This window comes from Anomalospiza imberbis, chromosome Z (assembly GCF_031753505.1).
Source record: "Anomalospiza imberbis isolate Cuckoo-Finch-1a 21T00152 chromosome Z, ASM3175350v1, whole genome shotgun sequence".
Classification (NCBI taxonomy): Eukaryota; Metazoa; Chordata; class Aves; order Passeriformes; family Viduidae; genus Anomalospiza; species Anomalospiza imberbis.
The window spans coordinates 45,614,734-45,630,651 of NC_089721.1; the positions used below are offsets into that span (position 1 = coordinate 45,614,734).

The 15,918-nt window shown below is 37.1% G+C and overlaps 1 protein-coding gene across 7 annotated transcripts in view; it reads right to left on the minus strand.

Annotated features, from left to right (window-relative positions):
• The window catches only part of ADGRV1 (adhesion G protein-coupled receptor V1), a 305,664-nt gene that overhangs the window by 46,551 nt on the left and 243,195 nt on the right, over window positions 1-15,918 (minus strand). For all 7 annotated transcript variants that reach the window (XM_068175720.1, XM_068175721.1, XM_068175718.1 and 4 more), the window contains one exon: window positions 7,133-7,290. In XM_068175720.1, coding sequence (XP_068031821.1) covers window positions 7,133-7,290 — 158 coding nt within the window. The remainder of the gene's footprint in view (window positions 1-7,132; window positions 7,291-15,918) is intronic.

Here is a 15,918-nt window from a genome sequence, read left to right on the forward strand (position 1 = left end):
GGGACTTTAGAAATCTTCAGGGGACTTTTCTTTCACAAAATCATATTGAACTTTGATAGTTCAGAAGAATTATCAGTGCAAGGATCTCTACAGTAACATCATAAGATTCAGGTAATAAAATGCCAGATTGCCCAGCTGAAAAAGCTGTGAGTCTTGTGTTTGTTGTTTCATTTCCTTACAACAGAGACAAAACATGAAACATTTCCAAACAGTTATGATTTCACCTACAGTGTTTCTAAGACTAAGAATTACAATTCTATATTTCTGAAATAAACATCACAAAGAAGAGAAAGACTGGTGACAGTTTAAAGTTTCATTCTCTGTTGCATTATAAGGCATCTGATGATGTCCCTGCTCATTGCAGGAAGGTTGGACTATATGACCTTTAAAAGACCCTTCCAACCCAAGCCATTCTATGATTCAATGGTTTGTAATGACCTACTGAGAAAAATAATTTAATGATCTCTTATGTCTACACCCAAACCTACTGCAACCTAAGCAGGCTGCTTACTGATGTCCACAAAGAAGTTCAACCCCGCAGGACTGTGGTTCCAGTGAGCCTGTGCATGCTTCTTCAAAAATAAAAACTGCAACACTTGTCACATTTGAAAGGATTGGAAAAGTGGTGATAGATACTAAATTTTAGAACACAGGATGAAGCCACCTAAGAAAAAAAAGAAAAATTATTTTTCAGTACCAAGTGTATCCTGTCCATCAACTCCCTTCATATGCGTGATACACATCTTTTGGAAACCATGAGAAGGGGATGTCTGCCAGCCTCTGCATCTGACAGCACTAAGAGTCATGTGGCCTCCTGGGAGGGCGAGCAGCACTGAAGAAGAAAGAAGTGGAAGCAACTGTGAAGATGAAAAAGAAGATGAAGAGGAGCCTTGCAATACAATGCACTGTCACACTTTCGATAGCTCACCTAACAGCAAGTTGAACATTGAGGTAGATTCGAATATGGCATTGTAACTTCACTAATGAAGTGACAGTCCCCATGCTTAACCTCTCATCCCTGTGTAGTGCCTATTGATTATGAATTAATAGTTTGATGCTGCCTTCTACAACCTATTTTACCAGGCAGGGAAGAAGCAACAGAAAACATCCTGTACCATTTCGGGCAACAACTGCTCATGGTGCATAGTGAAAAATTATCGAAAAATGCCTTCCTGTTAAAAGGGGCTTTTTTCTTTAAAGTCAGGAAAAGCAATGCGTAAACACTTAGAAAATCTACTAACTGAATTAACCAACAACTCACTTAAACAAAGGCATGAAAACAGAAATCCTGCCTTCCTTTCCTTCCTTCCTTCCTTTCCTTCCTTCCTTCCTTTCCTTCCTTCCTTCCTTTCCTTCCTTCCTTCCCTTCCTTCCTTCCTTCCTTTCCTTCCTTCCTTCCTTTCCTTCCTTCCTTCCTTCCTTCCTTCCTTCCTTCCTTCCTTCCTTCCTTCCTTCCTTCCTTCCTTCCTTCCTTCCTTCCTTCCTTCCTTCCTTCCTTCCTTCCTTCCTTCCTTCCTTCCTTCCTTCCTTCCTTCCTTCCTTCCTTCCTTCCTTCCTTCCTTCCTTCCTTCCTTCCTTCCTTCCTTCCTTCCTTCCTTCCTTCCTTCCTTCCTTCCTTCCTTCCTTCCTTCCTTCCTTCCTTCCTTCCTTCCTTCCTCCCTTCCTTCCTTCCTCCCTTCCTTCCTCCCTTCCTTCCTCCCTTCCTCCCTTCCTTCCTTCCTCCCTTCCTTCCTTCCTCCCTTCCTTCCTCCCTTCCTTCCTCCCTCCCTCCCTTCCTCCCTCCCTTCCTCCCTCCCTTCCTCCCTCCCTTCCTCCCTCCCTTCCTCCCTCCCTTCCTCCCTCCCTTCCTCCCTCCCTTCCTTCCCTTCCTTCCCTTCCTTCCCTTCCTTCCCTTCCTTCCTTCCTTCACTGCCTTCCTGCCTGCCTTCCTGCCTCCCTTCCTCCCTCCCTTCCTCCCTCCCTCCCTTCCTCCCTCCCTTCCTCCCTCCCTTCCTCCCTTCCTCCCTTCCTTCCCTTCCTTCCCTTCCTTCCCTTCCTTCCCTTCCTGCCTTCCCTTCCCTTCCTGCCTTCCCTTCCCTTCCTTCCCTTCCTTCCCTTCCTTCCTTCCCTTCCTTCCTTCCCTTCCTTCCTTCCCTTCCTTCCTTCCCTTCCTTCCCTTCCCTTCCCTTCCTTCCTTCCTTCACTGCCTTCCTGCCTGCCTTCCTGCCTTCCTTCCTTTCCTGCCTTCCTGCCTTCCTTCCTTTCCTGCCTTCCTGCCTTCCTGCCTTCCTGCCTTCCTTCCTGCCTTCCTTCCTGCCTTCCTTGCCTTCCTTGCCTTCCTTCCTGCCTTCCTTGCCTTCCTTGCCTTCCTTGCCTGCCTTGCCTGCCTTCCTTGCCTGCCTTCCTTGCCTGCCTTGCCTTCCTTGCCTTCCTTCCCGCCTTCCTTCCCGCCTTCCCTCCTTCCTTCCCTCCTTCCTTCCCTCCTTCCTTCGCTCCCTCCTTCCCTCCCTCCCTCCCTGATATTAGAACAAGTCTGAGCAATGAAAAACATTAGATCAAATAGAAATTAAGAAAACTGAAAATTATTAAATAATATTAATGCTTTGATTTGTACTGCAGAATGTGTCCTTGCAGAAAATATCTATATGATTTAACTGTAGAAAATAAAGCATGAACTATGCTTTAATAATGTATTGAAATGTTCATATTCTCACCAGTGTGTTGGTCCATATTATACTTTTTTATTTTTTCCCCATTTTCTTTATTCCTTTTAATAAATAAGAAATTCAGTAAAAGAAGCAATTGAATAATACAGCTTTAATTATCTTCTGAGTTTACCTATAAATATTTACTATGTGTCCTCTCCTTAGGCTTGCAACTTTATTAGCTTTTAAAAGGTTTTTGCTAAACATGAAGACCTACTGCAAAACCTGAAAGATCACTATAGACTTTTTTTTTTCCCAGATGAAAAAAATCTGGGGAGAATGTGCTGCTTCACAGAATTTCAACAATTTGTGAGAGACCTAAATTAGTAAAATATTTACAGGCTATTGCTTAAGAAGTCATCAGTTAAACTTAGCAATGTAAATATAAAAATGCCACAAAACCAGTTTTTTTTTTTTTTTTTTAATGAGCTTGAAAAACAGTGCTCCAAACCCTGCTGGCTCAGTTTTTTATTGTTTTTAACAGCTGCAGTTAAAAAGAAAAGGGGGTTTGGTAACAGGATTTGGTGGCCAAAATGAAAAACAAAACAAACAAACAAAAGAGATTTCTCTCATAAAGTTCAAAGAAGGAAATACACCACCAAGAAAATACAATCAATGAATCATAACAAAACCACTAAATCTTGACTGGGAATGTTAAATGTGCAGAATTTAACAGTATCAGATACTGAAGACAAGAAAGCTGGTAGATCTATGTCCATGAAACTGAGCTGGAAATAAATGTTCATTGATGGTTTGCAGAAATAGGAAGTAAAAAATGTGTCAAAATATTTTGTTTATTTGTATTTTTTGAGCTGCTGATCCTTGTGGCAAAGAAAATTTTTAGAGTATACTCTCTAAAAGAAAAGCACATGTCCCATTAAGTATAACAAATACATCACTGCTTCAAAATCATAACAGAAAGACTAGCCTCTCTAACCTTTGCAATGAATCTCAGGGTTTTGGCAAACTTTCACATACAACTTCAAGACACCTTGTGTTATAATAAAAGGGGAAAAAAGGGCATTTTATCATAGCTTATGCTTTTACTATTATGCAGGGAACATGGCAAATCCAAGAAAAGTAGCAAATCAACAGAATAAACAAATATATGAGCCTACTTATTTCCATATAAAATTATTTAAATGCACAGTTGCAAAATATTAAATGAGTGCTAAAATTGCAACTGTGCAGTCACAATTTATGGACATGAGCTTGCTTCTGCAGATTTCTTCGAAGGAAAAAAGCTAATTTCGATATGTGAAGCATAGTGCAATCAATCTAAATTGCACAAGGGAAGAGGATGCATTTATGTTATTACCTTATTCAGATCTTAGTTCTTTATTTCAGCTTCTAATTATGCTTGTGCATTTAGTCCTAATAGAATTTGTAAAAAATCTTCAAGGCAAAGATTTGTTTTTCTCCTAATTACAAAAAGAAAACCTCCTGGAGTGTTATGAAGACTAAAATATTATATCCAATGTGTGCGCTGAATACTGTGAATGCTGTCCATAACTCTTAGTAGGTGTAGGCAGACTATTCAGCATGTTCTGTTGTGACTGGGAATTGCATACTGCTAATTCACTAAATGCTTTTGGAGACTGGAACTCGATCATCTTTAAGGTCCCTTCCAACCCAAACCATTCTATGATTTCATATTAAAGAAATTTATATGAAGGAAGATCAAAGCAGATAGTTAAAATTTTACAACTAAATATCCAAGGCATTCTTCATGAAGTTCTATTTTGACAACATGAGGTTTTAATCTTTACATTAATTCTGGCACTTGCAATTATGATATCTGATTCAGGTAAGTTGCACTGCATATTTATGAGGAGGGCCTGCCAGTGAAAATTATGTCAGTTCAAGATTCATTCAAAAAATGAAGCTTAACTATTTACAATTATTGGGAGTGGGAATAAAATCAAGTTATTCTGTTACATTTTTAAATCTTTTTGTGAAATTAGGAAAAGTTAGCAAACAGAAAATAAAACCATTTATATTGGATCGCTCTTCTGTTACTATTCATTTTCTGTATGCACATTTTAGGACCTGTCACTAGTGGGTTTTCACAGGGCTCCATCCTCAGCCCTGTGCTCTTCAACATCTTCAGAAACGACTTAGACACAGGACTGGATGGGACACTAAGCAAGGTCACAGATGATACAAATGTAGGAGAATCTGTTGACTCTTGGAGGCAGGGAGGCCCTGCAGAGAGACCTCAGCAAATCACAGGAGTGTGCACAGGAATGGACAATCACCAACCATATGAAGTTCATTAAATAAGGGAAAGTGTCAGATTCTGCACCTGGGGTGGGGCAACCCTGGATGGATGGACAGACAGACTGGGGAATGAGATGCTGGAAAGCAGTGTCATGGAAAGAGACCCGGGGTCTTGGTCAAATGGAAGCTGAATATGAGTCACCAGTGTCCTGGCAGCCAGAAGGGCCAACTGTGTCTTGTGATGCAAACTTAAATATTAGTTAGCCCAAAGGCTGTTTATCCAATGAACACTCTGACTTGGCTCCTGTCAAGGCTAACTTTTGAGAAGGTAGTTTCTATATATAGAAGGACAGTCAGCCAACAGAACATGTTTGCTGAAAGGCTGGCAAACAGAACGAGTACAAAGTGAGGACTCTTTTTAAGCAAACTCAATGCCTATCTCTGAATGACTACAGAGATAGAGCTAGCATTCCTTGAAAATAATATTTCACAGTTTTTTCAACCTTTCACACTTTTCTTTCAAACATTCACTTTTGAGAAGGAAAAGCTGACTGCTCTAAGAGATAACTAATTCTTGACTCTCCCACTGCCCTTTCTTGAGACCTCTACTGTCAAGGAAAATTCCTTGAGCTAAGCAAACTATATCCATCACCATGCAAACCAACATGACCAGTAACAGAAATTCTGGAACAGTAAAAAAACAGCATGAGAGGGCAAACTCACATATTTGGTGCTGCAGACAGGGTAATGAGAAGTGTGCATATTGCTTAAATTAAGATTTGGCAAACCCTATTTACTTGTGTTTATTCTACACTAAAACCTTGCTTTAATCATATTCTTTTACATTGATAACCTAGTCACAAGTAAAGAGTATAAACACCTTCTAGGAAGATCATAGACCACTGCCAAAGGAATTGACACCAATTACTAAAGAGATTTTTCCTGGGCTAGCTGTCTTTGGGCCATGGTATTTTCTTGAAACTACCAGAATAGGGTAGGGTGATAGAATAGGGTATGAGAGGTGAGAATTTACTTAAGGACACTCAGGAAAAATATAGAGGACTAGGAAGAATATATGCATAACACAAAAGGAGGTACAATAAAAAATTGGCATTGTATAAATAAAAGTAATAGACCCTCCAATTATATCCTATAGTTTTCCAAGAAAATAGTTCTCTGTCTAGAAACAGATCATCTTTGCAGCTACCAAATGTTTTCTTTTAGGCATGTATGGTGAAACCCAGCATTGTTATTCTGCTCTTGGGAAAGAAAAAATACACAGGAGTCTCCTTTAGTGTGGGTAGTAACAAACTCTGCTCCCAGGACAGAAAAAAATAGTAAACCACCATGCTATTACCTATGTTCAGCAAGATGTTTTACAGAATTTACAGAATTTATTCTAATAGCTATAGAAGAATAACATGGTGGCTGTCTATAATGAAGGGAATGTATTAGTAGAAAAGGGAAGAGCAACTGATGTCCTATGCTAAATCAAAGATTTGTTTCAATCCTACTATTTCATGTCTTTATGTCATGCAGTTATAATTTCTATAAGTACTTTCTGCCATTTTGCATGATAACTTTATTATGGTATTAGTTCAATATTCCATATTTTTCCTTTAGTTTAACTGCTCTGAGACAAGCCTTAACCCTCAACATGTTATTAGGAATATCCTTACAGATACCCAAACCGACCACCCGGTACATGGCTTCACAACCACAAAATACACTGCAAAACAAAGTGACCAAATCTGTGCCCATCACCTGGGGTTGAGCAGGAGGTACAGCCAGCATCCATAGATGATCATGCTCCGCAAGTGGGCAATCACTGCACTTGAGCAGCCCCAGCCCTCCCTGGGATAGGATGTTCAGTACTCCCAGCCAAAATCTAGCATGAGGACACAGTGCTCCAAGCAGGGCAGTACTTTGTTTTTATTTCTGTTCTTTTCTTTAGCTAGACTAAACTTAGTCACAAAGCCAGTGATACTAATTTCTTGTTCTAGGTTTTACATATTTTTACCCCCCTCAGACCGTTAAGCATCTGCATAGCTTTGATCATCAAAGTACTTTCACAGACTTCAAAGGGACATTAGCAGGCATAATCTTAAACTAAGTACATAGGTATCTACTGCACCATGGTTTCAGGTGGGGTTCTCTGAACTGGCGAGAACAGTTTGTACCATTTGAAAGTACACCTTGTTTGCATAGGTGTATCTGACAAATCATACCTGCTGCATTTGTCCTTCCTCTGAAAATATCGTCATATGCCTTCCATTGAGGAGTCACCTGGTAGGCATGGATGAACACCACAAAAACCACCACCAGGCACATTAATGGCATCAGAGCAGCGGTGAAGAGAGCAGCATAGGCATTTGGAATGAAACACCTGATGGAAAAAAAATAGAAAAAAAATGCTGTTGATAAGCATAAGCGACACCTTGAAAGTCCATAAATAGAATACAGAAACAAATATTTTTGAAAAAGGATGTGCTTTACAAACTACAAATTCTTTAACGCTGTTCCCAGAACAACCTTGATAGGTTCCTTTGTGTTCTGTTGGTTCTTATCTCATCATTATATCTTAAGAAATATAGCTTTTGCTCTTCCAGTATGCATGTTATACTTAGCTTAACCAATTTTGGAAGAATTTAAACTTGCAATGAAAAATATTATATTTTAACAAAGTACATGCTGCTATATTCATTTTCAGTAATCATTCTTAGTCACCAGTTTCTAAAAGGACATTATGCAATTTTCTATACTTAGCTCCTGAAAGCACAAATTAAACTTTGAAAAATATGTTTTTTAAAATAAATGAACAAGTCCTAAAGACAACATAACTGTTCCTTATCAAGTCATTTGCTCAAAGAAAACCAAATTCTCACTCCCTCCCCCTTCTTTTTTTCCCCAATTGCTTGGTCTCTCCTTGCCCTTTTCATTTATTTACGTTATAATTATTTTTCAAGATGTGTCAAGATCATGAATTACCCCTTAAAGAGTCAAATTATGCATATATGATGATGACTTGAAGAAAATGGACAGGATAGTTAAAGAGAGCTCTCAGGGGTATGAGAGATCTGGGTTTTCCGTGCTCTCCCTGGAGACCAGTATGTACTTTGCAGCCACTGACCCACTCTACAGATGACGCACAACAGAGCAGCCCAAGGGATGATGTGGGAGTCAGAATGTCTAGAGATTATGTGATCGCTGCTACCCCTATTAAGAGGGTGTAACTTACAGCCCTTCTGTTTCTCAGATAAGCTTGTCTAAGTAAGCTTAGCACTGATGCTGATATATGTCTCAGAGACACCTAGGTACATGTTTCACTGACATACCTGGTTGGATAAATCTTCTGGATTTACTTAGGTGTACTTCCATATACTGCCAGAAAGTCAAGATTGCATCCTGCGTTGTATCTTTCAGAACAACAGTCATGCATACTCAGTGAATCCCAAAAATAATTACCAGCACAATCTAGATACCTTTCACAGCTTTCTGCAGAATGTAGAGGCTCGGTCAGACACCAAGCTTAGATATCATCCGATAACATAACTGAACAAGTAAGCATCAGGGAAAGTATGAACACTGCATTGCAATTCTAAGTGTTTGTTCTCTTACTCATAGAAGAGATACTTCAGTCCTTTACTCATCTTCGTGGCCTTGTATATTCTGTCCATGTCCCTTTTGTACTGAGAAGACCAGAACTGAACCCAGTACTCCAGGTGTGACTTCATGAGTGCTGAGAAGAGGGCAAGTTGACTTGCTCTCCACATGGTTGATATGGGACACAACACCCCATCCATTTAATCCTTCTAATTTTGACTATTTCGTAGGTATGAAAGTTATTTTTGTTCCCCAAATGCATTCTTAAGTTGGCACAATTAGCACTAAGAAATGAAAACATATTACCACAACCTATGCTGCTTTTAAAGATGAAACTGAAGGCAAGAATCTTAGCACAAGAATAATCCTCTATAAAATCATATTTATGTTCTCAAATCTGTATTTTTTTCAACTTGATGAATTTTTATATTTCAAAGATTATATACACTCCAAAAATACTACCAGAGTTTCTTGAAACTTTATTGTGAACACTACTTTATATTCAGTTAAAAAAAAGCTGTATAAAAATGAAAACCTACAAGGATGCATCACTTTTACTAATAACCTTAGATACATGCTCGAAAAAATATACTGGAAAGTTATGTAAAGAAATACATAAAGCCATATTAATCTTCAAGGCTTATTTTGATTTTTTTTTTCTTGAAGCAATGGTGTGCAAGTCAATGACAACCACATCATTCTGTAAGACTTAGTCATATATAGTCATGTGATTATATATGTTGATGGATATATTTTGTTATGGAAATCATATGGGATAATATTAGAGGGACCAACTGCAATTATTTATTATACTTAATACTGGGGACACAGCTATTATTGCATTACCGTGACACATTTTTCACATGGAACTGCTGTGTATTGCCTATTCCTAGCACTGGAGCACTGGATAGAAACATTAAAAAAATACCCCAAAATATCAGCTAAGTTGATGTTTCAGAATACAACTCTACTTTGAAAGACCTAGAAAGACTGATGTAGAAACTTGAAAAAACAACATAATTATAAACCTTATTTGTCTGAAGACAAACATTATTTCCTGCTATATAGCTTTCCAGCAAGTTTCTTTTTTCTTTTCTAAGTATTTTGTTTTGTCTGTTTTGAATTTGAGTGATAGCAAAAAAAAAAACTAAACAACCAACCAACCAAAAAAAATCTATCCACTGAAATACTGCCTTCTGCAAGAGAGACAAAAAAACCCAACCAACAAACAAAAAAAAAAAAAAAAACAACCAACCAACCAAATAAACAACAACAACAAAAGCAGAAAACCAGCACTTTTAGCTTTTTCAGAGGTTCTCATTGTATTACAGAGATATCGTGACTTCCTAGTAGCACTTCCTTTTATCAAAATTAGGTTTTTTTCCCTCACCCTTTTGAGAATTTTTGATCCCAGCTTAGGTCTCTTCTAGCATTGGAAAGACAGCTATTAGATTCTGTCCCAAGCTGCCACAAGTCTTGCCCTTCTTGACTATTGTTATCTGACTGCAGGGCTTAACTTTGGTTCTGTGCTGACTACTTTGTTTTGACTACTGATTTTGTTTTGATTGACATAAATTTCTCTGTTAACTTTGTGTGAGGACTTAAAGAATTCAATTGCATGTCTCAAAACACTGTCCCTATAAGAAAAGCCATCAACATGAACTTGAGATAAGTACCTTTTTATAGAAAGATGACAACAGAAACTGATAGAACATTTAACTCCCCATAATTGCTTTTATTTTCAGTTTATAAATTTTGTGATTTGTTTGTGTTTTTAATTGTCAGGAACTTGTTGGGAGACCAAATATTAGTATGATTACATAAGAAAAAACATTGAATGTATTTTTAGTTTGATTTTTGCTGAGTTTGTCTTTTTACTAAAAATTAATGCTTCAGGAAAAGCTTTTACTTTTATCTTATGGATGTATTATTTTATTTCAACCAGTTGAGAATTAGAAAATTCAACCAATTGAATGGTTGAATTCAATGGGAGTTGGTTCAAGAATTTATGCATATTGGAATCATGCAAATATGTTTTAACCTTCTGAGTTCTGTCCCAGAAGGCTTTCATTTATCATGACTTGGCAAAATTTTTCAGAAATATCAGAAGTATTAATAAGTAACCTAAATGATCTTAAGAAAATAAAAGAAAATATGACATGGGAAATAACTGAGTTTTTCTAACTCAGTTCCTAACTCAGTGATTCCTAAATCAGAATGATGGACAGTCATGGACTAAAAATGTGCCATGGATAAAATTTAGAAAAGCTTTTTACCACCTGTCAAGACCTGTAACTGTTTTTGAAAATACTTGTATTCTCACATTAATATGCCAGATCTACTGTTAGGTTTTCTAGCATGTGTCCTAAGAGAATATTTTAACCTCACCTCTTTCTTTTATCTATTCCAATCAATACAGTAACTACAGTACCCTGTGGATCACGCATGCTTCTAACTCGTGGGTGCAATTTCCTGTAGCAGTAATTGCAAAGGAATGTAATGAGAGCAACTTGCCCATTGAAATTAAAATATAATAATAATAATAATAATAATAATAATAATAATAATAATAATAATAAAGAGAGAGGAAAAAAACAATTAAGTTTGAAAGGGAATTAATGTCACTTATGACTCCATCAACAGTAGCCACAGCTTTTGTTTTGTGTCAAAATTAAATCACAACAAAGCTTTAATCTGTCCTCTGGAGAAATAAGTATAGGCTCAATTTGAAGATGTGTTTGTCTGAAAGACTTTTTATATAATAACCTTTTTTTATGAGAACATTTTGTATTTTGTATGAGAACTCTGTGTGCTAAAACTTAATTTCTCATAGAGTGTAGAACTACCCAGTGGGACAGGAATGTGGGTCGCTTCCAAATCAGAATATTCTGTAATTCTGTCAATATCTACAAAATTTCTCCAACAATATGTTGATGTGGTAGAGAAAAAACCCTTTTTTGAAGCCTTTAAAGAACGGGAAGACACATCCTCAACAAACCCATTCACGCTTGCTTCAGCGTCCAAAGGTAATCATCAATCATGCTGTGAGACCTGGTCATCCCCTTTAGTCTTGGCTGACTGACAAAATACATTTCATAATACGTGACATGTGTATTTGTTTGGGATACCACTGTATGGAATTTAAAAATCAACACTTGCTGTGTATTTCTATGGCTAATTTCAAGCCCCAAATGTACTTGATAGACAACAGAACTTGCAAGACAAGCCGCTATATAGTAGTGCATCACTTGGATTAATCTGGATATTCTGATGAAAAGTGACTGAGCCTAACTCCACATGCTGGTCTAAGGTGCAGTATAGTAGTTCCATCCATTTGCCCAAATTGTGTCTTTCACCATTCATCAGCAGGAAGGATATGACAGGAACTTATTTCTCCTGAACAAAGCTAAGAATGGATCAGAAGTATATGTGCCCCAGATATGATGGGACAAAAGATAAGTTTTAGGTTTAAGGTAGTTTTTACACAGAACCAGCAGGTTCTAGGAAATGTTACGTGGCAGGTACATGCCTTCAGTAATGAACCAGATATGAGTTAGAGATCTTAACCTGCAATTTCAAATACTGTCAAAAATGGCTTTACAAAGTCATTGGCATTAGATATATTACTATTAAAGGAACAAGGGGTATCTTGTTCCTTGCATCTTGCATCTTACTGAAACTGAATGTACTATTACCATTCGCAATATCACCAATTGAAAAAGCCTGAGCCTCAGAAATGGCTATGCAGACATCAGAACTTTTTCAATCACTCTAACCCCGAATTTCCCTTCAGGAAATTAGCCCAAATACCTGACTAAAATCCATATTCTAATAGTTGGGACTCAGAAATTGGGAGTTGTGTCTACTGAGAATTGGGTTGACGATTCCAATTGGATTTATATATTTAATTACTGGAATAGCTGTTGCACATTTTATGCTTACTGGCATTATTACTTCTGTTGCTTCTGTCTTTTCTCCTTTGTCTTTTCTATGTGTGCAACCCACAAACTGAGGAGAAGTCCCTGGAAGGCAGTATTTGAGGCATGGGGTGGTGTGAGGGCTTAAAGAATGCAGTCACCTAGCTCAGGACACTGTCCCCATAAGATAAGCCATGACAATGGAATTGGAGATAAGCAGAGATGGCAAAACAGGAAGACATTAACTCCAGGCCTAACGAAGGTGAAGATCTGGAATTAGTATACCAGACAAAATTCCGATGTACAGACTGTGGGGACATAAGACTTCTCTGGACAAAAAATACACACAGTGAAAACTGTAAGAAAGGATGTACATGTCAGCCAAAGTTGTCATACCCTGAACTTGGACTGTATAAAAGCAGTATCTCCAGGTGAGCAACAAGGAAACCCCCACCACTGAAGACCAGGATGTAGAAAGACCAGTGGGATGCTGCAGGAATCAATGTGGTGAATATGATATCTTTTCAACTTCTGCTTAATCTCTCACTCTGTTTCTTTCCTCCCTATCCTCATCCCTCTCACCTTCCTGTTTTTTTTCTATCTCTCTACCTCACATTTACTGTTATATTTAATCTGTACTACTGACTTCAGCATAAGGTCTCATTTACACTTTAATTTCGCCAGAAGCATCTCTTATAATCAGATTGTAATATTTTGACAGTAAGATATTCCCATTGGTTGTTTCTCTTGCACTATTCCTATCTAAACTCATTCAATTTCATCATCTTCAAGATTTCACCTTGTATCCTCCCAGTCTCCTATTTCATGCATGGTGTCACTTTAAACTTTACTTTATTTCCATCTCAAATGTTTCTAACAAAACAGAAGAGAACATAAAGCATATTTTCAAAAGCTCTGTGTATGTCTGTACTGTGAAAGGTCTGTTCCATGAAAGAGGCTAAAAATAAATTTAGAAAGAATTGTCTGCAGTATGCTTCTCCTCCAAGGTATAATTCCATGCCAGTATGTAATGACTTGTTAATAATTTTACATCTGGAAAAAAACATAATATTGAAACTAATCAGCTATTTTTCCTTCAATACAAATTATTAAGACATTTAATTTATATGTTGTTTTTGTCCTGCCTAGAATGATGAGAAATAGCTTTAGTATATGAAATAGTTTTCTCACTGATGACTACTGCAGATGTTCATTTAATTTAAATTGCTAATTTCAAATACAACAAACACAGAAAGCTTAGGGGAAATTAAGAGACATCTTTCCCCTTGGAAAATATGTAACTATAGAAAATCATATATATTTAAATCTATAAATTGATAAACATTACCTCATTTATTGGCCAGCCAGAATCACTGTTTTACCTTGATTTTCCTTTCTTCTCCCCTCAAATCTATTAAAGCAGATTCTTCTCAAGGGGGTAAAGCATGTTATCTGACACTTCAATTCTTTTTGTAAAGTCTTCTCTGATCTCTTAAAACATCACACTTCCTAAAATCTGGAGAGGTATTTCAGCTACATATGATATGGAAGGCCATTCTTTCTCTTTTTTTTTCCCCTAGTACTTTTAAAGGAAATACAAGAACCAATTGAAAACATGTATACTGGAACTACTGCTAGCACAATTATATAATCAATATTAAAAAAGGAAAATAAAAATAAAGAACAAGCAACGTTGCTAAGGAAATAACAATTGTTAAAAAATGGAAGGACTGACATTCTTTGATCCCTTCCGAGCAACAAATATTTAAACTTGTAAAATTTTAAAATAGCTCAATGTGGTAAAAACAGTTTCATTCCATTATTTGCATTGCCTTGAATTCCAAGGACAATCTCTTTTGACTGTGTCTTGAAACTATAAAACGCTAAATTTGACAAAAAATTACAAGTGTCCTTATCTATCAAGCATCTGGTGTTCTGAGACGCTGAGCTTTACAGCAAAGCATTTTACAGCAAAATGAGAATAATATTAATTTACTTTAAAATGGCACTCAAGAAAACAATGGGTTTAACACCTGTTTGAGACCAAGTCAGTTGTGGACAAACCCTACAATGAGATCAACATTGGCTCTTGCAGTATCAAAGCCTATTCAACCTGATGAATCAACCTGCTCAGATTATGGAGTTCCACTCTTCTCTCATTTATGTTGTAACAGTTATCCTTTTGCATAAATACATTAACCAACAATATAACAATAGATTCACAGAATCCTAGAAGGGTTTGCATTGGAAGGGATCTTAAAGTTCATCTTGTTCCAGCTGCGCTGCCATGGGCAGGGACACCTTCCTTTATATCTGGTTGCTCCAATTTGTATCCAACTTGATCTTGAACATTTCCAGGGATGGAGCACCCACTGCTCCTCTGGGCAATGTGTTCCAGAATGTGTTTCACTCCCTTAACATCCTTATAGGAAATAATTTCTTCCTAATAACTATTCTAATTCTCTCTTTTATTTTTCCACTCCCCTGACAGGGAAAGAAACATGTGGACATTTTTGTTTTGTGGGGGTGGGAGGGGGTAGGGTTTGGTGGGGGGTTTTTTTGCATTTTCTTTTGTTTGGGGATTTTTTGTTTGTTTGGGGTTTTTCTGGTTGGTTGGTTTTTTTAGTTGTTTTTGGTTTGGTTTTTTTAAGAGAAAAGCTTATGCATCTATGAAGTGATTTGGAGAAAACCATAAGGAAAGGGTTTGCTAAGCTTATCATGGGTATAATTTGAGATGGTAGTCATTAGTTATTGAGGAAATTCAAGCCACATGAGAGAAATTTCTGTTTCTACAGTAGGCAAGATTCTAGAGATTTCTACATTATAAAAAATATAATATTGCTGAAGGTACATGGGTTTAGACTTGTAGTCATCAGTCAAATTCACACAGTCTTTTATACACATTAACAACAGTTCCCGCAACACCCTAGAAAAAGACTTCACTCTTTTTCAAACTGAGTGAAACTGAATTAAAGAGTGTGGCCAAGTTTGATATGCTTTATGGCTACCTTGGAGGATAGAAGGCGATCTAGCATTTATTTGGAGTTTTTTTATGAGCTTTACTACACAAATAAAAACTACATGTTTCATCAAGGCAGATGTTGAAAAATATTTGAAGGTCACTTTAAAGTAATTATTCCCTAAAACATTTCATCTAAGAATTTTGAAACCCTGAGAACCGTTGACAGTCTTTTTCAATATGTCTTGGAATGTAGCGCAGAATTTGAGATTACTAGATATATATTAAAATTTCACTAAAGCCAGAAACCAAAAAAATAGGAGACATGATAAAGCGTTCAGCTCATGATCAAGATTTTTTTGGACAACAGACTAAATCAGGCAAAATTGATTTAATTATTTCACAAATTTACAGGTTTGGTTTATAAGTGGACTTGAGACCTTTTACACTATTTAAATTACAAAGAAGGAGGCAATACAAAGAAAGTAATGTAAAACACACTGCATACCTAGTACACTCACTAGTTTTATTTCTG